At 40.3% G+C, this 21,208-nt stretch overlaps 1 protein-coding gene across 1 annotated transcript in view; it reads left to right on the forward strand.

Annotated features, from left to right (window-relative positions):
- The window catches only part of HEPACAM (hepatic and glial cell adhesion molecule), a 136,690-nt gene that overhangs the window by 75,701 nt on the left and 39,781 nt on the right, over window positions 1-21,208 (forward strand). Inside the window, exon 6 of the mRNA XM_088481851.1 lies at window positions 7,421-7,491. Within this exon, the coding sequence (XP_088337977.1) occupies window positions 7,421-7,491 (71 nt within the window). The remainder of the gene's footprint in view (window positions 1-7,420; window positions 7,492-21,208) is intronic.

A 21,208-nucleotide genomic window follows, 5' to 3' on the forward strand; every position in this document is an offset into this window, starting at 1 on the left:
GTTATTATAATGTAAGGTATGAAGTTATTATAGAATATAAGAACCTGAAACTGATCGTAATTTTTTTTTTTTAAATCAGGTGTTTTTTATTGAAAGTTTTCCATAAACATAACATTCAAACAATAACAAAAACAAAATAGCATCATCATTGTATTAGAGCACAGTCGTGAGTAGATTATAATAGATTATATTGTTACAATAAACAGAGAAGAAAATTATTGAAATAAACACTATATAAGCAGACATGACATATGTGATTATTTTGCGTCGACAAAAGGTTATAAATGATTACAAATACAACTTTTACATCGTAACATGCAATGTACAAATTGCCAGAGAGCAATAAAAAACAGATTATTACATAACATCAGTATGACACTTTGAATAGTAGAATATTGGGTACACATTTATAAATTCACTACAACCCAAGGTCAGCCAGACACAACTCGACTCCAATCAATATATTTATACGTCAGTTTCTGCCTCATTCGCTCTGCCCAATCCTGAGTGACACCATCTGTCCCATTTTGGGTGATATGTATTCATAGCATTGCGAGACCTAAACATATGTCTTTCATGTCTGATTACAACATTCACCAACGCTCTCCACTTATGTAGAACGGGGAAGTCAGTTGTAAACCATGTGCGGGCCACAATCACTTTAGCCATTGTGGAGAGACACATAACATATCGATAGAGTACTGGGGAGTGCGTTTCTTCCAAATCCAGCCCGAACAAACAAGTCACAGGACTAAAGTCTGGCAGAGAAGGTTCCGTAACCAAAATATCTCCCCATACCTGCCTCCAAAATTCATTTACTAATGGACAGCTCCATAATAAGTGCCAGAAACCAGCACTCTCTTCCTGACATCTAGGACAAAGTGAGTAGATTCTAAATCCAGCTCGGTGCAGGGATACAGGTGTACGGTATACTCTGTGCACTACGTAATAATGCACCTGTTGATACCTAATACATGGAGTAGTATATCTAATTGAACGTAATTTTTTTTATTTTATTTATTACACATGCCCCCCCCAAAAAGTTTAGCCAACAAGGATATTTGAACGAGTTTAGTTTATTTTGGTGTTTCTGGTTAAAATTCAATTGTTTTATTTGGGCTCCCTGCACCCATCGGAGCAATTCAGTTGCTGTTCCGTTTGGGTGCACATACCACGACATTCCATTATTTCTGCTCGCACCCTCCTCAGGCGGCAACCAGAAATGTGTGCAAAGCCCGGCTAGGAGTTCACACCGCGATCACTCTAGAATATTCCCCCTCCGTATATAAGCGATCGCCCACCCAACAGCAGTCAGGTGACATCCGTGTACCCAAAAAACTAGAGCCGATCTAGCAAAACCGATGTCCTATTTGGAATCAGCACCACAAATTTACCCCAAAATTGCTCTAATATGATCCCTGTGGCACTGCACTTGCGAGTACCGATGGTAACCCACCCTGAATCATATAGAAAAAAAGCATCTCCATCGGAAGGAAAACATCAAATGTTCATGAAGCGTCAGTTTTGGCCATCCCTATGCTGCATTTGCTCATTATATTGATATAGCCTATTGGGGTGGTGGGACCATGGGGTGATACCGATAGGGTGGCAGCAGATGTTTAAGTGACTGTTAGGAGACATATAGGGCCAAATGTAACAGGGTGAGAGTTTAGAGAATGTGAGAGATTAGCAGTAAAACTTTCACACTAATACATTGATCGAGTTGTATTTTCAAAACAGGAAACACCTGGATGAGAGTTTAAATCTTGAGAGTTTTCTGAGTCTGAAAAACATGCGACATGTTCTGTGACTGTATTACATTGGCTGAGTTTGCTCTGTTCTGTGACTTTATTACATTGGATGAGTTTGTTCTGTTCTGTGACTGTATTACATTGGCTGAGTTTGCTCTGTTCTGTGACTGTATTACATTGGCTGAGTTTGCTCTGTTCTGTGACTGTATTACATTGGCTGAGTTTGCTCTGTTCTGTGACTGTATTACATTTGCTGAGTTTGCTCTGTTCTGTGACTGTATTACATTGGCTGAGTTTGCTCTGTTCTGTGACTTTATTACATTGGCTGAGATTAAAACTGTAAGTTTTCTCTCACATTCTGTAAACTCTCACCCTGTTACATTTGGCCCTATATGTCTCCTAACAGTCACTTTCACATCGGCTGCCACCCTATCGGTATCCCCCCATGGTCCCACCGCCCCAATAGGCTATATCAATATAATGACCAAATGCTGCATAGCGATGGCCAAAACTGATGCTTCATAAACATTGATATTTTCGTTCCGATGGAGACGCTCTTTTCTATTTGATTCAGTGTGGGTGATGCTGAATCAAATGGTAACTATATTTGGATCCTCCATCTTATTACTATACAGTGTTTCTGCAAACATGGATTGTTCCTTTTCTCTGGTGTTTTAATATACCCCATTTTATACTTTGAGCCTAATGTTATTCAGATTACTTTATTTTATGCACTTGTTGGAAAATTCAGATTGTATATTTTGCTTATTAAATTTGTTTTACATATTTTCATAGGTTGCTCACACAGTATTCATTTATTTATATATTTATATTTTCATAGGTTGCTCACACAGTATTCATTTATTTATATATTTATATTTTCATAGGTTGCTCACACAGTATTCATATATTTATATATTTATATTTTCATAGGTTGCTCACAGTATTCATTTATATATTTATATTTTCATAGGTTGCTCACACCGTATTCATTTATTTATATATTTATATTTTCATAGGTGCTCACACAGTACTCATTTATTTATATATTTATATTTTCATAGGTTGCTCACAAAGTATTCATTTATTTATATAGTTATATTTTCATAGGTTGCTCACACAGTATTCATTTATTTATATATTTATATTTTCATAGGTTACTCACACAGTATTCATATATGTATATATTTATATTTTCATAGGTTGCTCACACAGTATTCATATATTTATATCTTTATATTTTCATAGGTTGCTCACACAGTATTCATATATGTATATCTTTATATTTTCATAGGTTGCTCACACAGTATTCATATATTTATATTTTCATAGGTTGCTCACACAGTATTCATTTATTTATATAGTTATATTTTCATAGGTTGCTCACACAGTATTCATTTATTTATATATTTATATTTTCATAGGTTGCTCACACAGTATTCATGTATTTATATATTTATATTTTCATAGGTTGCTCACACAGTATTCCTATATGTATATATTTATATTTTCATAGGTTGCTCACACAGTATTCATATATTTATATATTTATATTTTCATAGGTTGCTCACACAGTATTCATTTATTTATATAGTTATATTTTCATAGGTTGCTCACACAGTATTCATTTATTTATATATTTATATTTTCATAGGTTGCTCACACAGTATTCATGTATTTATATATTTATATTTTCATAGGTTGCTCACACAGTATTCCTATATGTATATATTTATATTTTCATAGGTTGCTCACACAGTATTCATATATTTATATTTTCATAGGTTGCTCACACAGTATTCATTTATTTATATATTTATATTTTCATAGGTTGCTCACACAGTATTCATTTATTTATATATTTATATTCTCATAGGTTGCTAACACAGTATTCATTTATTTCTATATTTATATTTTCATAGGTTGCTCACACAGTATTCATTTATTTATATAGTTATATTTTCATAGGTTTCTCACACAGTATTCATTTATTTATATATTTATATTTTCATAGGTTGCTCACATAGTATTCATTTATTTATATAGTTATATTTTCATAGGTTGCTCACACAGTATTCATTTATTTATATATTTATATTTTCATAGGTTGCTCACACAGCATTCATTTATTTATATATTAATATTTTCATAGGTTGCTCACACAGTATTCATATATATATTTATATTTTCATAGGTTGCTCACACTGTATTCATTTATTTATATATTTATATTTTCATAGGTTGCTCACACAGTATTCATTTATTTATATATTTATATTTTCATAGGTTGCTCACAAAGTATTCATTTATTTATATAGTTATATTTTCATAGGTTGCTCACACAGTATTCATTTATTTATATATTTATATTTTCATAGGTTACTCACACAGTATTCATATATGTATATATTTATATTTTCATAGGTTGCTCACACAGTATTCATATATTTATATCTTTATATTTTCATAGGTTGCTCACACAGTATTCATATATGTATATCTTTATATTTTCATAGGTTGCTCACACAGTATTCATATATTTATATATTTATATTTTCATAGGTTGCTCACACAGTATTCATTTATTTATATAGTTATATTTTCATAGGTTGCTCACACAGTATTCATTTATTTATATATTTATATTTTCATAGGTTGCTCACACAGTATTCATGTATTTATATATTTATATTTTCATAGGTTGCTCACACAGTATTCCTATATGTATATATTTATATTTTCATAGGTTGCTCACACAGTATTCATGTATTTATATATTTATATTTTCATAGGTTGCTCACACAGTATTCCTATATGTATATATTTATATTTTCATAGGTTGCTCACACAGTATTCATATATTTATATATTTATATTTTCATAGGTTGCTCACACAGTATTCATTTATTTATATAGTTATATTTTCATAGGTTGCTCACACAGTATTCATTTATTTATATATTTATATTTTCATAGGTTGCTCACACAGTATTCATGTATTTATATATTTATATTTTCATAGGTTGCTCACACAGTATTCCTATATGTATATATTTATATTTTCATAGGTTGCTCACACAGTATTCATATATTTATATTTTCATAGGTTGCTCACACAGTATTCATTTATTTATATATTTATATTTTCATAGGTTGCTCACACAGTATTCATTTATTTATATATTTATATTCTCATAGGTTGCTAACATAGTATTCATTTATTTCTATATTTATATTTTCATAGGTTGCTCACACAGTATTCATTTATTTATATAGTTATATTTTCATAGGTTTCTCACACAGTATTCATTTATTTATATATTTATATTTTCATAGGTTGCTCACACAGTATTCATTTATTTATATAGTTATATTTTCATAGGTTGCTCACACAGTATTCATTTATTTATATATTTATATTTTCATAGGTTGCTCACACAGCATTCATTTATTTATATATTTATATTTTCATAGGTTGCTCACACAGTATTCATATATTTATATGTTTATATTTTCATAGGTTGCTCACACAGTATTCATTTATTTATATATTTATATTTTCATAGGTTGCTCACACAGTATTCATTTATTTATATATTTATATTCTCATAGGTTGCTAACACAGTATTCATTTATTTATATATTTATATTTTCATAGGTTGCTCACACAGTATTCATTTATTTATATAGTTATATTTTCATAGGTTGCTCACACAGTATTCATATATTTATATGTTTATATTTTCATAGGTTGCTCACACAGTACTCATATATGTATATATTTATATTTTCATAGGTTGCTCACACAGTATTCATTTATTTATATATTTATATTTTCATAGGTTGCTCACACAGTATTCATTTATTTATATAGTTATATTTTCATAGGTTGCTCACACAGTATTCATGTATTTATAATTATATTTTCATAGGTTGCTCACACAGTATTCATATATTTATATATTTATATTTTCATAGGTTGCTCACACAGTATTCATATATGTATATATTTATATTTTCATAGGTTGCTCACACAGTATTCATATATTTATACTTTCATAGGTTGCTCACACAGTATTCATTTATTTATATAGTTATATTTTCATAGGTTGTTCACACAGTATTCATTTATTTATAGTTATATTTTCATAGGTTGCTCATACAGTATTCATTTATTTATATTTTCATAGGTTGCTCACACAGTATTCATTTATTTATATATTTATATTTTCATAGGTTGCTCACACAGTATTCATATATGTATATATTTATATTTTCATAGGTTGCTCACACAGTATTCATATATTTATATTTTCATAGGTTGCTCACACAGTATTAATTTATTTATATATTTATATTTTCATAGGTTGCTAACACAGTATTCGTATATTTATATATTTATATTTTCATAGGTTGCTCACACAGTATTCATTTATTTATATATTTATATTTTCATAGGTTGCTCACAGTATTCATTTATTTATATATTTATATTTTCATAGGTTGCTCACACAGTATTCATATATGTATATATTTATATTTTCATAGGTTGCTCACACAGTATTCATATATTTATATTTTCATAGGTTGCTCACACAGTATTAATTTATTTATATATTTATATTTTCATAGGTTGCTAACACAGTATTCGTATATTTATATATTTATATTTTCATAGGTTGCTCACACAGTATTCATTTATTTATATATTTATATTTTCATAGGTTGCTCACAGTATTCATTTATTTATATATTTATATTTTCATAGGTTGCTAACACAGTATTCATATATTTATATATTTATATTTTCATAGGTTGCTCACACAGTATTCATTTATTTATATATTTATATTTTTATAGGTTGCTCACACAGTATTAATTTATTTATATAGTTATGCATGTAATTTTTTGGCAATCTAATACTGCAATCTTGCGCCGTATGCTCTAAAAAGCCATTTTAGAGTATGACAGCCTGGAACAGTCAACCAAACAGAAACATTGGAACACAATCATTGTTGGCAATTAGCGTCCTGTGTCCTTAGTAAGATGGGAAAGTTCTAGGTGCCAATAATCCTATTAACTGCCACACAGTTATCAACTAATACCCCTTTCACACGTAAGCCAAAAACATGGGTGTTTACCTGAGAGAGCGCATCGACCAGGGTCTGGCATATGTGTGAAAGGTCCGACCTGGGTTGACAGTCCCAAATCTGACCCTGGTCGCTATTAGGGTTTTTCCTGAGACTTGCAACCCGGGTCAATGGCCTTGCCCAAGTGTAGACAGTACGACCCGGATCTTGATGATTTGGGTCATGCCTAAAATAAATTGATTGCCTGGAGGCAGTAGATCCTCTTATCTCCAAGCGCCCCAAAAATAAAATGCTCCCCCCCGTGCCCCTTTAATGTGGTGACTATGTCCTATTAAATCAGGATTCTAGTGACTGTACAAGATAATTCAAGCAGTGTAAATAGTGGAGAAGTGGAAAAATTGCCCCTAACAACCAATCAGCTTTGAGGTAGCATTTATCAAGTACATTCTATAAAATGATAGGTAGAAGCGATTGGTTGCTATTGTCCACTGTTACATCACAAGTCACCTATTGATGCAAGTAACTGCTGTTTGGGAATACGACCTTCACCACTTATTGTTTCTTCCCGCTAATGTGCAGTTGAAGTGATTCCGCGGACTCTGGAGCGCGAGGGCAAGAATCCGGTCACTCTGTACGTCATGAAAGAGAAGGTGAGATTTCTTTCAGCAGAAACTACTATGAGAATTAATATTGGCATTTTGGACTTGGTGATCTACTTTTAAATCTAAAAACCTTTTGTGATCTACCGAGCCCGAAAAAGGGGGCGTGGTTTGCAAAAAAGGGTGTGTGGCAAGGGACATGGGGTCTGTCCTGCCAAAATCACACATAGTATCCCCAATTCAAATTACTCCACACAGCAGCACAATCTTATTCACATTACACCACATAGTAGTGTCCCTTATTCACGTTAGTAGTGTACACACAGTAGTGCCCTTATACACAATACCCACAGTAGTGCCCCTTATACAGTGCCCACTGTAGTAGTGCCCCTTATGCAATGCCCCCATTAGAAGTGCCCCTTATGCAATGACCCCTGTAGTTGTGCCCCTTATGCAATTCCCCCTGTAGTTGTGGCCATTATGCAATGCCCCCTGTAGTTGTGCCCCTAATGCAATGTCCCCTGTAGTTGTGCCCCTAATGCAGTGCCCCCTGTAGTTGTGCCCCTAATGCAATTCCCCCTGTAGTTGTGCCCCTAATGCAATGCCCCTGTAGTTGTGCCCCTAATGCAATTCCCCCTGTAGTTGTGCCCCTAATGCAATTCCCCCTGTAGTTGTGCCCCTTATGCAATTCCCCCTGTAGTTGTGCCCCTAATGCAATGCCCCCTGTAGTTGTGCCCCTAATGCAATGCCCCCTGTAGTGGTAAAAGAGAAAAAAATTACCCAGTGCTAGATGAGCAAAGGGACCAAATATTAATGCAGTGATATAAAAAAAGAGGTTATTGTCAAGCTCACAAACAAAAATTAAACAATAGAATACTGCGCCTTAATATTTAAGCGCGGACACCAGTACAGCACACATGAAATAAGGCATAAAAAATATTGTAATTTATTCAGTAGCAGCATACAAATCACAATAAATTAAATGAATAAATAGAAATAAACAATCAAACAATAAGTCCTATTAAGCATAAAGAATATAAATTAGCAAGGTACATTCAGCAATAGAAGAGTTGATCAGACTCTTATAAAAAAGTACACAGAAAAAAAGAAAAATTAATAAAAAAAAGTATCCAAATGGCTGATACAGATTAGTAACTCAAAAAACTTACCCCGGAGATCCTTTCAGGAAAATAAACATAGAACAGTTCTGCTCTGATTATTAATAATAAGGATAGCCCGACATAGGTATATTGAGAAATATTATGCCATCTAAGGGAGAGTCTGTGTCCTTATATATCAACTGCTGTGCATTAAAGTCCCGTATATATGCGTATATACACAGCAGGTTATGGGTAGTGAATACTCACTGGCACCCTGTATTCAAGGCAATACCTTAAGACGATTGGGGCATTGCAGAAATGGCACTTCCAGTGTAATCACCCGCCACAGGATGCTCACCGCTCTCGTCTCGATGACAGCGGCATAAATGTAATGGTCCGCCACGAGATGCTCACAGCCCCCGTCTTAGAGCACTGAAGACAGCGTAGTTGTGCCCATGATGCAATGCCCCGTGTATTACAGCCCCTTATACAATTCCCCTGTAGTTGTACCCCTTATGCAGTGCCCCCTGTATTAGAGACCCTTATGCAATGCCCCCAGTAGTGGCCCTTATGCTGTGCCCCCAGTACTGGGCCTCCATCAAAGTGTAGAACAGGCCCCACTCCCCTGCGCAGTACAAACCTGTCTTCACGCTGGGCACCGCTCCACGCCGTCAGTGCTTCCGCTTTCACTCCCGCAGCCTGGATCTAACAAGCGTTCCCAGTTGCTGTAGCAAGTTGGTCGCCGAGCTACCGGTAAATCAAGGTCGACGTCTTGGCCGGGCCTGATTTAGGCAAAATGCGTACGCCATATTTCCTGTTCTGTAAAACAAGCGAATACTGGATTCTGAGTAACATGTAGGTCCAAAAGCGGATGCACCTGCACACCGTACATATGCACCTTGACGGAGGGTACGTGCGCGGCCGGCTGCCTTTGTCCGTGACATGGGCGTTTCCGAGTGTCGGCTGGGCAACTACCTTGTGGACACGAGCATTAGTTCCGTTTCGTGAGAGTGGCCAGACATATGTGATATTATGGGGCGCACCTATGACGAGGGGACGCCTGTTTCTGACCGATCTTTTGCACCAAGCATGGTGGTGGGTGTAATTGCCAATATGACAGCTGCGGGTGTGAGCAGAAAAACAGTGGGCATAAAGGCGTGCGGATACTCACATTAGTATGAACTACTAAATCTGACAGCCCAGCTGTCAGCACCTGAGGCCGCTTTGCAACTAACTTATCATCCGGCGCACTATGCCCGCAGTTATTGCTTGGTGACAGCAAATATTCCTGCATCATTCAAAACAATTTGTCTCTGTTCTGTGACGCCTACAGTACAGCACTCAGGGGGAAATTTATTGAGATTCGTCTTTGACTTCTACATAAAATCACTGGAAATCGCCCAAACGTTTTAGACTCAAAATCACGAATTTACTAAGCAGCGAATTTGACTGACGATTTGATTAGATGGTGATACTGTCCCTGTTGTGCGCTATGTCAGTGGGATTGCCTCTTTTACAGTACATTGCACAGGCAAATATAACATGTCTTATATAAAGAGCTATTATTAATATAATGTACAACACAGCAAATATATTATAAAAAGTTTCCATACTGTGACAGAGTGTAAGATGTCTGACATTGGTACAGTATGTACATTTGCTGTACAATTTAATGTATGTTACTATTCCCTGTTTTCATCAATTTAAAAAAACAAAAAGAAACACACACAAAATATTTCTAAGTTTGATTAAAATGACTGGTGATAAAGAATTTGTGCTCATTGCTGTATAACACACATTTTTGATAGCTTAGGTACATGGATGTAATACTTTCATTACTTCACTAGGTGTCACTGTTGTTCTGTTCTTAATTATAGCAGCATTAAACAATAGCGGAAAATGCTTCAATGTCCTCTTACTGAAGTGCAGCTATACAACCATTTGGCACATGCTAACTCATCAATAATGATTTGTACACACACACATACATACAGAGGAGGGGTATGTCGACACACAAAAGTAATCCCCAAGTGTCACCTCTTATAGGCACTGCAAGGAGCACTGATAGTGAGGAGGGGAATGTCATACACACAGACATGTTCTCCAAGAGTCACCTCTTATAGTCACTGCATGGAGCACTGATAGTGAGGAGGGGAATGTCATACACAGACATGTTCTCCAACTATCACCTCTTATAGTCACGGCATGGAGCACTGATAGTGAGGAGGAGAATGTTATATACACAGACATGTTCTCCAAGTGTCACCTCTTGTCACAGCATGGAGCACTGATAGTGAGGTGGGGACTGTCATACACACAGACATGTTCTCCAAGAGTCACCTCTTATAGTCACTGCATGGAGAACTGATAGTGAGGAGGGGAATGTCATACACACAGACATGTTCTCCAACTATCACCTCTTATAGTCACTGCATGGAGCACTGATAGTGAGGAGGAGAATGTCATACACACAGACATGTTCTCCAACTATCACCTCTAATAGTCACTGCATGGAGCACTGATAGTGAGGAGGGGAATGTCATACACACAGACATGTTCTCCAAGTGTCACCTCTTATAGTCACTGCATGGAGAACTGATAGTGAGGAGGGGAATGTCATACACACAGACATGTTCTCCAACTATCACCTCTTATAGTCACTGCATGAAGCACTGCTAGTGAGGAGGGGAATGTCAAACACACAGACATGTTCTCCAAGTGTCACCTCTAATAGTCACTGCATGGAGAACTGATAGTGAGGTGGGGACTGTCATACACACAGACATGTTCTCCAAGAGTCACCTCTTATAGTCACTGCATGGAGAACTGATAGTGAGGAGGGGAATGTCATACACACAGACATGTTCTCCAACTATCACCTCTTATAGTCACTGCATGGAGCACTGATAGTGAGGAGGAGAATGTCATACACACAGACATGTTCTCCAAGTGTCACCTCTTATAGTCACTGCATGGAGCACTGATAATGAGGAGGGGAATGTCATACACAGACATGTTCTCCAAGTGTCACCTGTTATAGTCACTGCATGAAGCACTGCTAGTGAGGAGGGGAATGTCAAACACACAGACATGTTCTCCAAGTGTCACCTCTAATAGTCACTGCATGGAGCACTGATAGTGAGGTGGGGACTGTCATACACACAGACATGTTCTCCAAGAGTCACCTCTTATAGTCACTGCATGGAGAACTGATAGTGAGGAGGGGAATGTCATACACACAGACATGTTCTCCAACTATCACCTCTTATAGTCACTGCATGGAGCACTGATAGTGAGGAGGAGAATGTCATACACACAGACATGTTCTCCAACTATCACCTCTAATAGTCACTGCATGGAGCACTGATAGTGAGGAGGGGAATGTCATACACACAGACATGTTCTCCAAGTGTCACCTCTTATAGTCACTGCATGGAGCACTGATAATGAGGAGGGGAATGTCATACACAGACATGTTCTCCAAGTGTCACCTGTTATAGTCACTGCATGAAGCACTGCTAGTGAGGAGGGGAATGTCAAACACACAGACATGTTCTCCAAGTGTCACCTCTAATAGTCACTGCATGGAGCACTGATAGTGAGGAGGGGAATGTCATACACACAGACATGTTCTCCAACTATCACCTCTAATAGTCACTGCACGGAGCACTGATAGTGAGGAGGGGAATGTCATACACAGACATGTTCTCCATCTATCACCTCTTATAGACACTGCATGGAGCACTGATAGTGAGGAGGGGACTGTCATACACACAGACATGTTCTCCAAGTGTCACCTCTTATAGTCACTGCATGGAGCACTGATAATGAGGAGGGGAATGTCATACACACAGACATGTTCTCAAAGAGTCACCTCTTATAGTCACTGCATGGAGCACTGATAGTGAGGAGGGGAATGTCATACACACAGCCATGTTCTCAAAGAGTCACCTCTTATAGTCACTGCATGGAGCACTGATAGTGAGGAGGGGAATGTCATACACACAGACATGTTCTCCAACTATCACCTCTTATAGTCACTGCATGGAGCACTGCTAGTGAGGAGGGGAATGTCATACACACAGACATGTTCTCCAACAGTCACCTCTAATAGTCACTGCATGGAGCACTGATAGTGAGGAGGAGAATGTCATACACACAGACATGTTCTCCAACTATCACCTCTAATAGTCACTGCATGGAGCACTGCTAGTGAGGAGGGGAATGTCATACACACAGACATGTTATCCAAGTGTCACCTCTTATAGTCACTGCATGGAGCACTGATAATGAGGAGGGGAATGTCATACACACAGACATGTTCTCCAACTATCACCTCTTATAGTCACTGCATGGAGCACTGATAGTGAGGAGGGGAATGTCATACACACAGACATGTTCTCCAAGTGTCACCTCTTATAGTCACTGCATGGAGCACTGCTAGTGAGGAGGGGAATGTCATACACACAGACATGTTCTCCAAGTGTCACCTCTTATAGTCACTGCATGGAGCACTGATAGTGAGGAGGGGAATGTCATACACACAGACATGTTCTCCAAGTGTCACCTCTTATAGTCACTGCATGGAGCACTGATAGTGAGGAGGGGACTGTCATACACACAGACATGTTCTCCAAGTGTCACCTCTTATAGTCACTGCATGGAGCACTGCTAGTGAGGAGGGGAATGTCATACACACAGACATGTTCTCCAAGTGTCACCTCTAATAGTCACTGCATGGAGCACTGATAGTGAGGAGGAGAATGTCATACACACAGACATGTTCTCCAACTATCACCTCTAATAGTCACTGCATGGAGCACTGATAGTGAGGAGGGGACTGTCATACACACAGACATGTTCTCCAAGTGTCACCTCTTATAGTCACTGCATGGAGCACTGATAATGAGGAGGGGAATGTCATACACACAGACATGTTCTCCAACTATCACCTCTTATAGTCACTGCATGGAGCACTGATAGTGAGGAGGGGAATGTCATACACACAGACATGTTCTCCAAGTGTCACCTCTTATAGTCACAGCATGGAGCACTGCTAGTGAGGAGGGGAATGTCATACACACAGACATGTTCTCCAACTGTCACCTCTTATAGTCACTGCATGGAGCACTGCTAGTGAGGAGGGGAATGTCATACACACAGACATGTTCTCCAAGTGTCACCTCTTATAGTCACTGCATGGAGCACTGATAGTGAGGAGGTGACTGTCATACACACAGACATGTTCTCCAAGTGTCACCTCTTATAGTCACTGCATGGAGCACTGCTAGTGAGGAGGGGACTGTCATGCACACAGACATGTTCTCCAAGTGTCACCTTTATAGTCACTGCATGGAGCACTGATAGTGAGGAGGGGACTGTCATACACACAGACATGTTCTCCAAGTGTCACCTCTTATAGTCACTGCATGGAGCACTGATAGTGAGGAGGGGAATGTCATACACACAGACATGTTCTCAAAGAGTCACCTCTTATAGTCACTGCATGGAGCACTGATAGTGAGGAGGGGAATGTCATACACACAGACATGTTCTCCAAGTGTCACCTCTTATAGTCACTGCATGGAGCACTGATAGTGAGGAGGGGAATGTCATACACACAGACATGTTCTCCAACAGTCACCTCTTATAGTCACTGCATGGAGCACTGATAGTGAGGAGGGGAATGTCATACACACAGACATGTTCTCCAAGTGTCACCTCTTATAGTCACTGCATGGAGCACTGATAGTGAGGAGGAGAATGTCATACACACAGACATGTTCTCCAAGTGTCACCTGTTATAGTCACTGCATGGAGCACTGATAGTGAGGAGGGGAATGTCATACACACAGACATGTTCTCAAAGAGTCACCTCTTATAGTCACTGCATGGAGCACTGATAGTGAGGAGGGGAATGTCATACACACAGACATGTTCTCAAAGAGTCACCTCTTATAGTCACTGCATGGAGCACTGCTAGTGAGGAGGGGAATGTCAAACACACAGACATGTTCTCCAACTATCACCTCTAATAGTCACTGCACGGAGCACTGATAGTGAGGAGGGGAATGTCATACACAGACATGTTCTCCAACTATCACCTCTTATAGACACTGCATGGAGCACTGATAGTGAGGAGGGGACTGTCATACACACAGACATGTTCTCCAAGTGTCACCTCTTATAGTCACTGCATGGAGCACTGATAATGAGGAGGGGAATGTCATACACACAGATATGTTCTCAAAGAGTCACCTCTTATAGTCACTGCATGGAGCACTGATAGTGAGGAGGGGAATGTCATACACACAGCCATGTTCTCAAAGAGTCACCTCTGATAGTCCCTGCATGGAGCACTGATAGTGAGGAGGGGAATGTCATACACACAGACATGTTCTCCAAGTGTCACCTCTTATAGTCACTGCATGGAGCACTGATAGTGAGGAGGGGAATGTCATACACACAGACATGTTCTCCAAGTGTCACCTCTTATAGTCACTGCATGGAGCACTGATAGTGAGGAGGGGAATGTCATACACACAGACATGTTCTCCAACTATCACCTCTTATAGTCACTGCATGGAGCACTGATAGTGAGGAGGGGAATGTCATACACACAGACATGTTCTCCAAGTGTCACCTCTAATAGTCACTGCATGGAGCACTGCTAGTGAGGAGGGGAATGTCATACACACAGACATGTTCTCCAAGTGTCACCTCTTATAGTCACTGCATGGAGCACTGCTAGTGAGGAGGCGAATGTCATACACACAGACATGTTCTCCAACAGTCACCTCTAATAGTCACTGCATGGAGCACTGATAGTGAGGAGGAGAATGTCATACACACAGACATGTTCTCCAACTATCACCTCTAATAGTCACTGCATGGAGCACTGATAGTGAGGAGGAGAATGTCATACACATAGACATGTTCTCCAACTATCACCTCTAATAGTCACTGCTTGGAGCACTGCTAGTGAGGAGGGGAATGTCATACACACAGACATGTTCTCCAAGTGTCACCTCTTATAGTCACTGCATGGAGCACTGAATGTGAGGAGGAGAATGTCATACACACAGACATGTTATCCAAGTGTCACCTCTTATAGTCACTGCATGGAGCACTGATAATGAGGAGGGGAATGTCATACACACAGACATGTTCTCCAACTATCACCTCTTATAGTCACTGCATGGAGCACTGATAGTGAGGAGGGGAATGTCATACACACAGACATGTTCTCCAAGTGTCACCTCTTATAGTCACTGCATGGAGCACTGCTAGTGAGGAGGGGAATGTCATACACACAGACATGTTCTCCAACTATCACCTCTTATAGTCACTGCATGGAGCACTGATAGTGAGGAGGGGAATGTCATACACACAGACATGTTCTCCAAGTGTCACCTTTATAGTCACTGCATGGAGCACTGATAGTGAGGAGGGGACTGTCATACACACAGACATGTTCTCCAAGTGTCACCTCTTATAGTCACTGCATGGAGCACTGCTAGTGAGGAGGGGAATGTCATACACACAGACATGTTCTCCAAGTGTCACCTCTAATAGTCACTGCATGGAGCACTGATAGTGAGGAGGAGAATGTCATACACACAGACATGTTCTCCAACTATCACCTCTAATAGTCACTGCATGGAGCACTGCTAGTGAGGAGGGCAATGTCATACACACAGACATGTTCTCCAAGTGTCACCTCTTATAGTCACTGCATGGAGCACTGATAATGAGGAGGGGAATGTCATACACACAGACATGTTCTCCAACTATCACCTCTTATAGTCACTCCATGGAGCACTGATAGTGAGGAGGGGAATGTCATACACACAGACATGTTCTCCAAGTGTCACCTCTTATAGTCACTGCATGGAGCACTGCTAGTGAGGAGGGGAATGTCATACACACAGACATGTTCTCCAAGTGTCACCTCTAATAGTCACTGCATGGAGCACTGCTAGTGAGGAGGGGAATGTCATACACACAGACATGTTCTCCAAGTGTCACCTCTTATAGTCTCTGCATGGAGCACTGATAGTGAGGAGGGGACTGTCATACACACAGACATGTTCTCCAAGTGTCACCTCTTATAGTCACTGCATGGAGCACTGCTAGTGAGGAGGGGACTGTCATGCACACAGACATGTTCTCCAAGTGTCACCTCTAATAGTCACTGCATGGAGCACTGCTAGTGAGGAGGGGAATGTCATGCACACAGACATGTTCTCCAAGTGTCACCTCTTATAGTCACTGCATGGAGCACTGATAGTGAGGAGGGGAATGTCATGCACACAGACATGTTCTCCAAGTGTCACCTCTTATAGTCACTGCATGGAGCACTGATAGTGAGGAGGGGAATGTCATACACACAGACATGTTCTCAAAGAGTCACCTCTTATAGTCACTGCATGGAGCACTGATAGTGAGGAGGGGAATGTCATACACACAGACATGTTCTCAAAGAGTCACCTCTTATAGTCACTGCATGGAGCACTGATAGTGAGGAGGGGAATGTCATACACACAGACATGTTCTCCAACAGTCACCTCTAATAGTCACTGCATGGAGCACTGATAGTGAGGAGGGGAATGTCATACACAGACATGTTCTCCAACTATCACCTCTTATAGTCACTGCATGGAGCACTGATAGTGAGGAGGGGAATGTCATACACACAGACATGTTCTCCAAGTGTCACCTCTTATAGTCACTGCATGGAGCACTGATAATGAGGAGGGGAATGTCATACACACAGACATGTTCTCCAACTATCACCTCTTATAGTCACTGCATGGAGCACTGATAGTGAGGAGGGGAATGTCATACACACAGACATGTTCTCCAAGTGTCATCTCTTATAGTCACTGCATGGATCACTGCTAGTGAGGAGGGGAATGTAAAAAACACACAGACATGTTCTCCAAGAGTCACCTCTTATAGTCACTGCATGAAGCACTGATAGTGAGGAGGGGAATGTCATACACACAGACATGTTCTCCAAGTGTCACCTCTTATAGTCACTGCATGGAGCACTGATAGTGAGGAGGGGAATGTCATACACACAGACATGTTCTCAAAGAGTCACCTCTTATAGTCACTGCATGGAGCACTGATAGTGAGGAGGGGAATGTCATACACACAGACATGTTCTCAAAGAGTCACCTCTTATAGTCACTGCATGGAGCACTGATAGTGAGGAGGGGAATGTCATACACACAGACATGTTCTCCAACAGTCACCTCTAATAGTCACTGCATGGAGCACTGATAGTGAGGAGGGGAATGTCATACACAGACATGTTCTCCAACTATCACCTCTTATAGTCACTGCATGGAGCACTGCTAGTGAGGAGGAGAATGTTATATACACAGACATGTTCTCCAAGTGTCACCTCTTATTGTCACAGCATGGAGCACTGATAGTGAGGAGGGGAATGTCATACACACAGACATGTTCTCCAAGTGTCACCTCTTATAGTCACTGCATGGAGCACTGATAATGAGGAGGGGAATGTCATACACACAGACATGTTCTCCAACTATCACCTCTTATAGTCACTGCATGGAGCACTGATAGTGAGGAGGGGAATGTCATACACAGACATGTTCTCCAAGTGTCATCTCTTATAGTCACTGCATGGAGCACTGCTAGTGAGGAGGGGAATGTAAAAAACACACAGACATGTTCTCCAAGAGTCACCTCTTATAGTCACTGCATGAAGCACTGATAGTGAGGAGGGGAATGTCATACACACAGACATGTTCTCCAACAGTCACCTCTAATAGTCACTGCATGGAGCACTGCTAGTGAGGAGGAGAATGTTATATACACAGACATGTTCTCCAAGTGTCACCTCTTATAGTCACTGCATGGAGCACTGATAATGAGGAGGGGAATGTCATACACACAGATATGTTCTCAAAGAGTCACCTCTTATAGTCACTGCATGGAGCACTGATAGTGAGGAGGGGAATGTCATACACACAGCCATGTTCTCAAAGAGTCACCTCTGATAGTCCCTGCATGGAGCACTGATAGTGAGGAGGGGAATGTCATACACACAGACATGTTCTCCAAGTGTCACCTCTTATAGTCACTGCATGGAGCACTGATAGTGAGGAGGGGAATGTCATACACACAGACATGTTCTCAAAGAGTCACCTCTTATAGTCACTGCATGGAGCACTGATAGTGAGGAGGGGAATGTCATACACACAGACATGTTCTCAAAGAGTCACCTCTTATAGTCACTGCATGGAGCACTGCTAGTGAGGAGGGGAATGTCAAACACACAGACATGTTCTCCAACTATCACCTCTAATAGTCACTGCACAGAGCACTGATAGTGAGGAGGGGAATGTCATACACAGACATGTTCTCCAACTATCACCTCTTATAGACACTGCATGGAGCACTGATAGTGAGGAGGGGACTGTCATACACACAGACATGTTCTCCAAGTGTCACCTCTTATAGTCACTGCATGGAGCACTGATAATGAGGAGGGGAATGTCATACACACAGATATGTTCTCAAAGAGTCACCTCTTATAGTCACTGCATGGAGCACTGATAGTGAGGAGGGGAATGTCATACACACAGCCATGTTCTCAAAGAGTCACCTCTGATAGTCCCTGCATGGAGCACTGATAGTGAGGAGGGGAATGTCATACACACAGACATGTTCTCCAAGTGTCACCTCTTATAGTCACTGCATGGAGCACTGATAGTGAGGAGGGGAATGTCATACACAGACATGTTCTCCAAGTGTCATCTCTTATAGTCACTGCATGGAGCACTGATAGTGAGGAGGGGAATGTCATACACACATACATGTTCTCCAACTATCACCTCTTATAGTCACTGCATGGAGCACTGATAGTGAGGAGGGGAATGTCATACACACAGACATGTTCTCCAAGTGTCACCTCTAATAGTCACTGCATGGAGCACTGCTAGTGAGGAGGGGAATGTCATACACACAGACATGTTCTCCAAGTGTCACCTCTTATAGTCACTGCATGGAGCACTGCTAGTGAGGAGGCGAATGTCATACACACAGACATGTTCTCCAACAGTCACCTCTAATAGTCACTGCATGGAGCACTGATAGTGAGGAAGAGAATGTCATACACACAGACATGTTCTCCAACTATCACCTCTAATAGTCACTGCATGGAGCACTGATAGTGAGGAGGAGAATGTCATACACACAGACATGTTCTCCAACTATCACCTCTAATAGTCACTGCTTGGAGCACTGCTAGTGAGGAGGGGAATGTCATACACACAGACATGTTCTCCAAGTGTCACCTCTTATAGTCACTGCATGGAGCACTGAATGTGAGGAGGAGAATGTCATACACACAGACATGTTATCCAAGTGTCACCTCTTATAGTCACTGCATGGAGCACTGATAATGAGGAGGGGAATGTCATACACACAGACATGTTCTCCAACTATCACCTCTTATAGTCACTGCATGGAGCACTGATAGTGAGGAGGGGAATGTCATACACACAGACATGTTCTCCAAGTGTCACCTCTTATAGTCACTGCATGGAGCACTGCTAGTGAGGAGGGGAATGTCATACACACAGACATGTTCTCCAACTATCACCTCTTATAGTCACTGCATGGAGCACTGATAGTGAGGAGGGGAATGTCATACACACAGACATGTTCTCCAAGTGTCACCTTTATAGTCACTGCATGGAGCACTGATAGTGAGGAGGGGACTGTCATACACACAGACATGTTCTCCAAGTGTCACCTCTTATAGTCACTGCATGGAGCACTGCTAGTGAGGAGGGGAATGTCATACACACAGACATGTTCTCCAAGTGTCACCTCTAATAGTCACTGCATGGAGCACTGATAGTGAGGAGGAGAATGTCATACACACAGACATGTTCTCCAACTCTCACCTCTAATAGTCACTGCATGGAGCACTGATAGTGAGGAGGAGAATGTCATACACACAGACATGTTCTCCAAGTGTCACCTTTATAGTCACTGCATGGAGCACTGATAGTGAGGAGGGGAATGTCATACACACAGACATGTTCTCCAAGTGTCACCTCTAATAGTCACTGCATGGAGCACTGATAGTGAGGAGGGGAATGTCATACACACAGACATGTTCTCCAAGTGTCACCTCTAATAGTCACTGCATGGAGCACTGATAATGAGGAGGGGAATGTCATACACACAGACATGTTCTCTAACTATCACCTCTTATAGTCACTCCATGGAGCACTGATAGTGAGGAGGGGAATGTCATACACACAGACATGTTCTCCAAGTGTCACCTCTAATAGTCACTGCATGGAGCACTGCTAGTGAGGAGGGGAATGTCATACACACAGACATGTTCTCCAAGTGTCACCTCTTATAGTCACTGCATGGAGCACTGTTAGTGAGGAGGCGAATGTCATACACACAGACATGTTCTCCAACAGTCACCTCTAATAGTCACTGCATGGAGCACTGATAGTGAGGAGGAGAATGTCATACACACAGACATGTTCTCCAACTATCACCTCTAATAGTCACTGCATGGAGCACTGATAGTGAGGAGGAGAATGTCATACACATAGACATGTTCTCCAACTATCACCTCTAATAGTCACTGCTTGGAGCACTGC

Source organism: Taudactylus pleione, unplaced genomic scaffold (genome assembly GCF_031769625.1).
Source record: "Taudactylus pleione unplaced genomic scaffold, aTauple2 ptg000278l, whole genome shotgun sequence".
Classification (NCBI taxonomy): domain Eukaryota; kingdom Metazoa; phylum Chordata; class Amphibia; order Anura; family Myobatrachidae; genus Taudactylus; species Taudactylus pleione.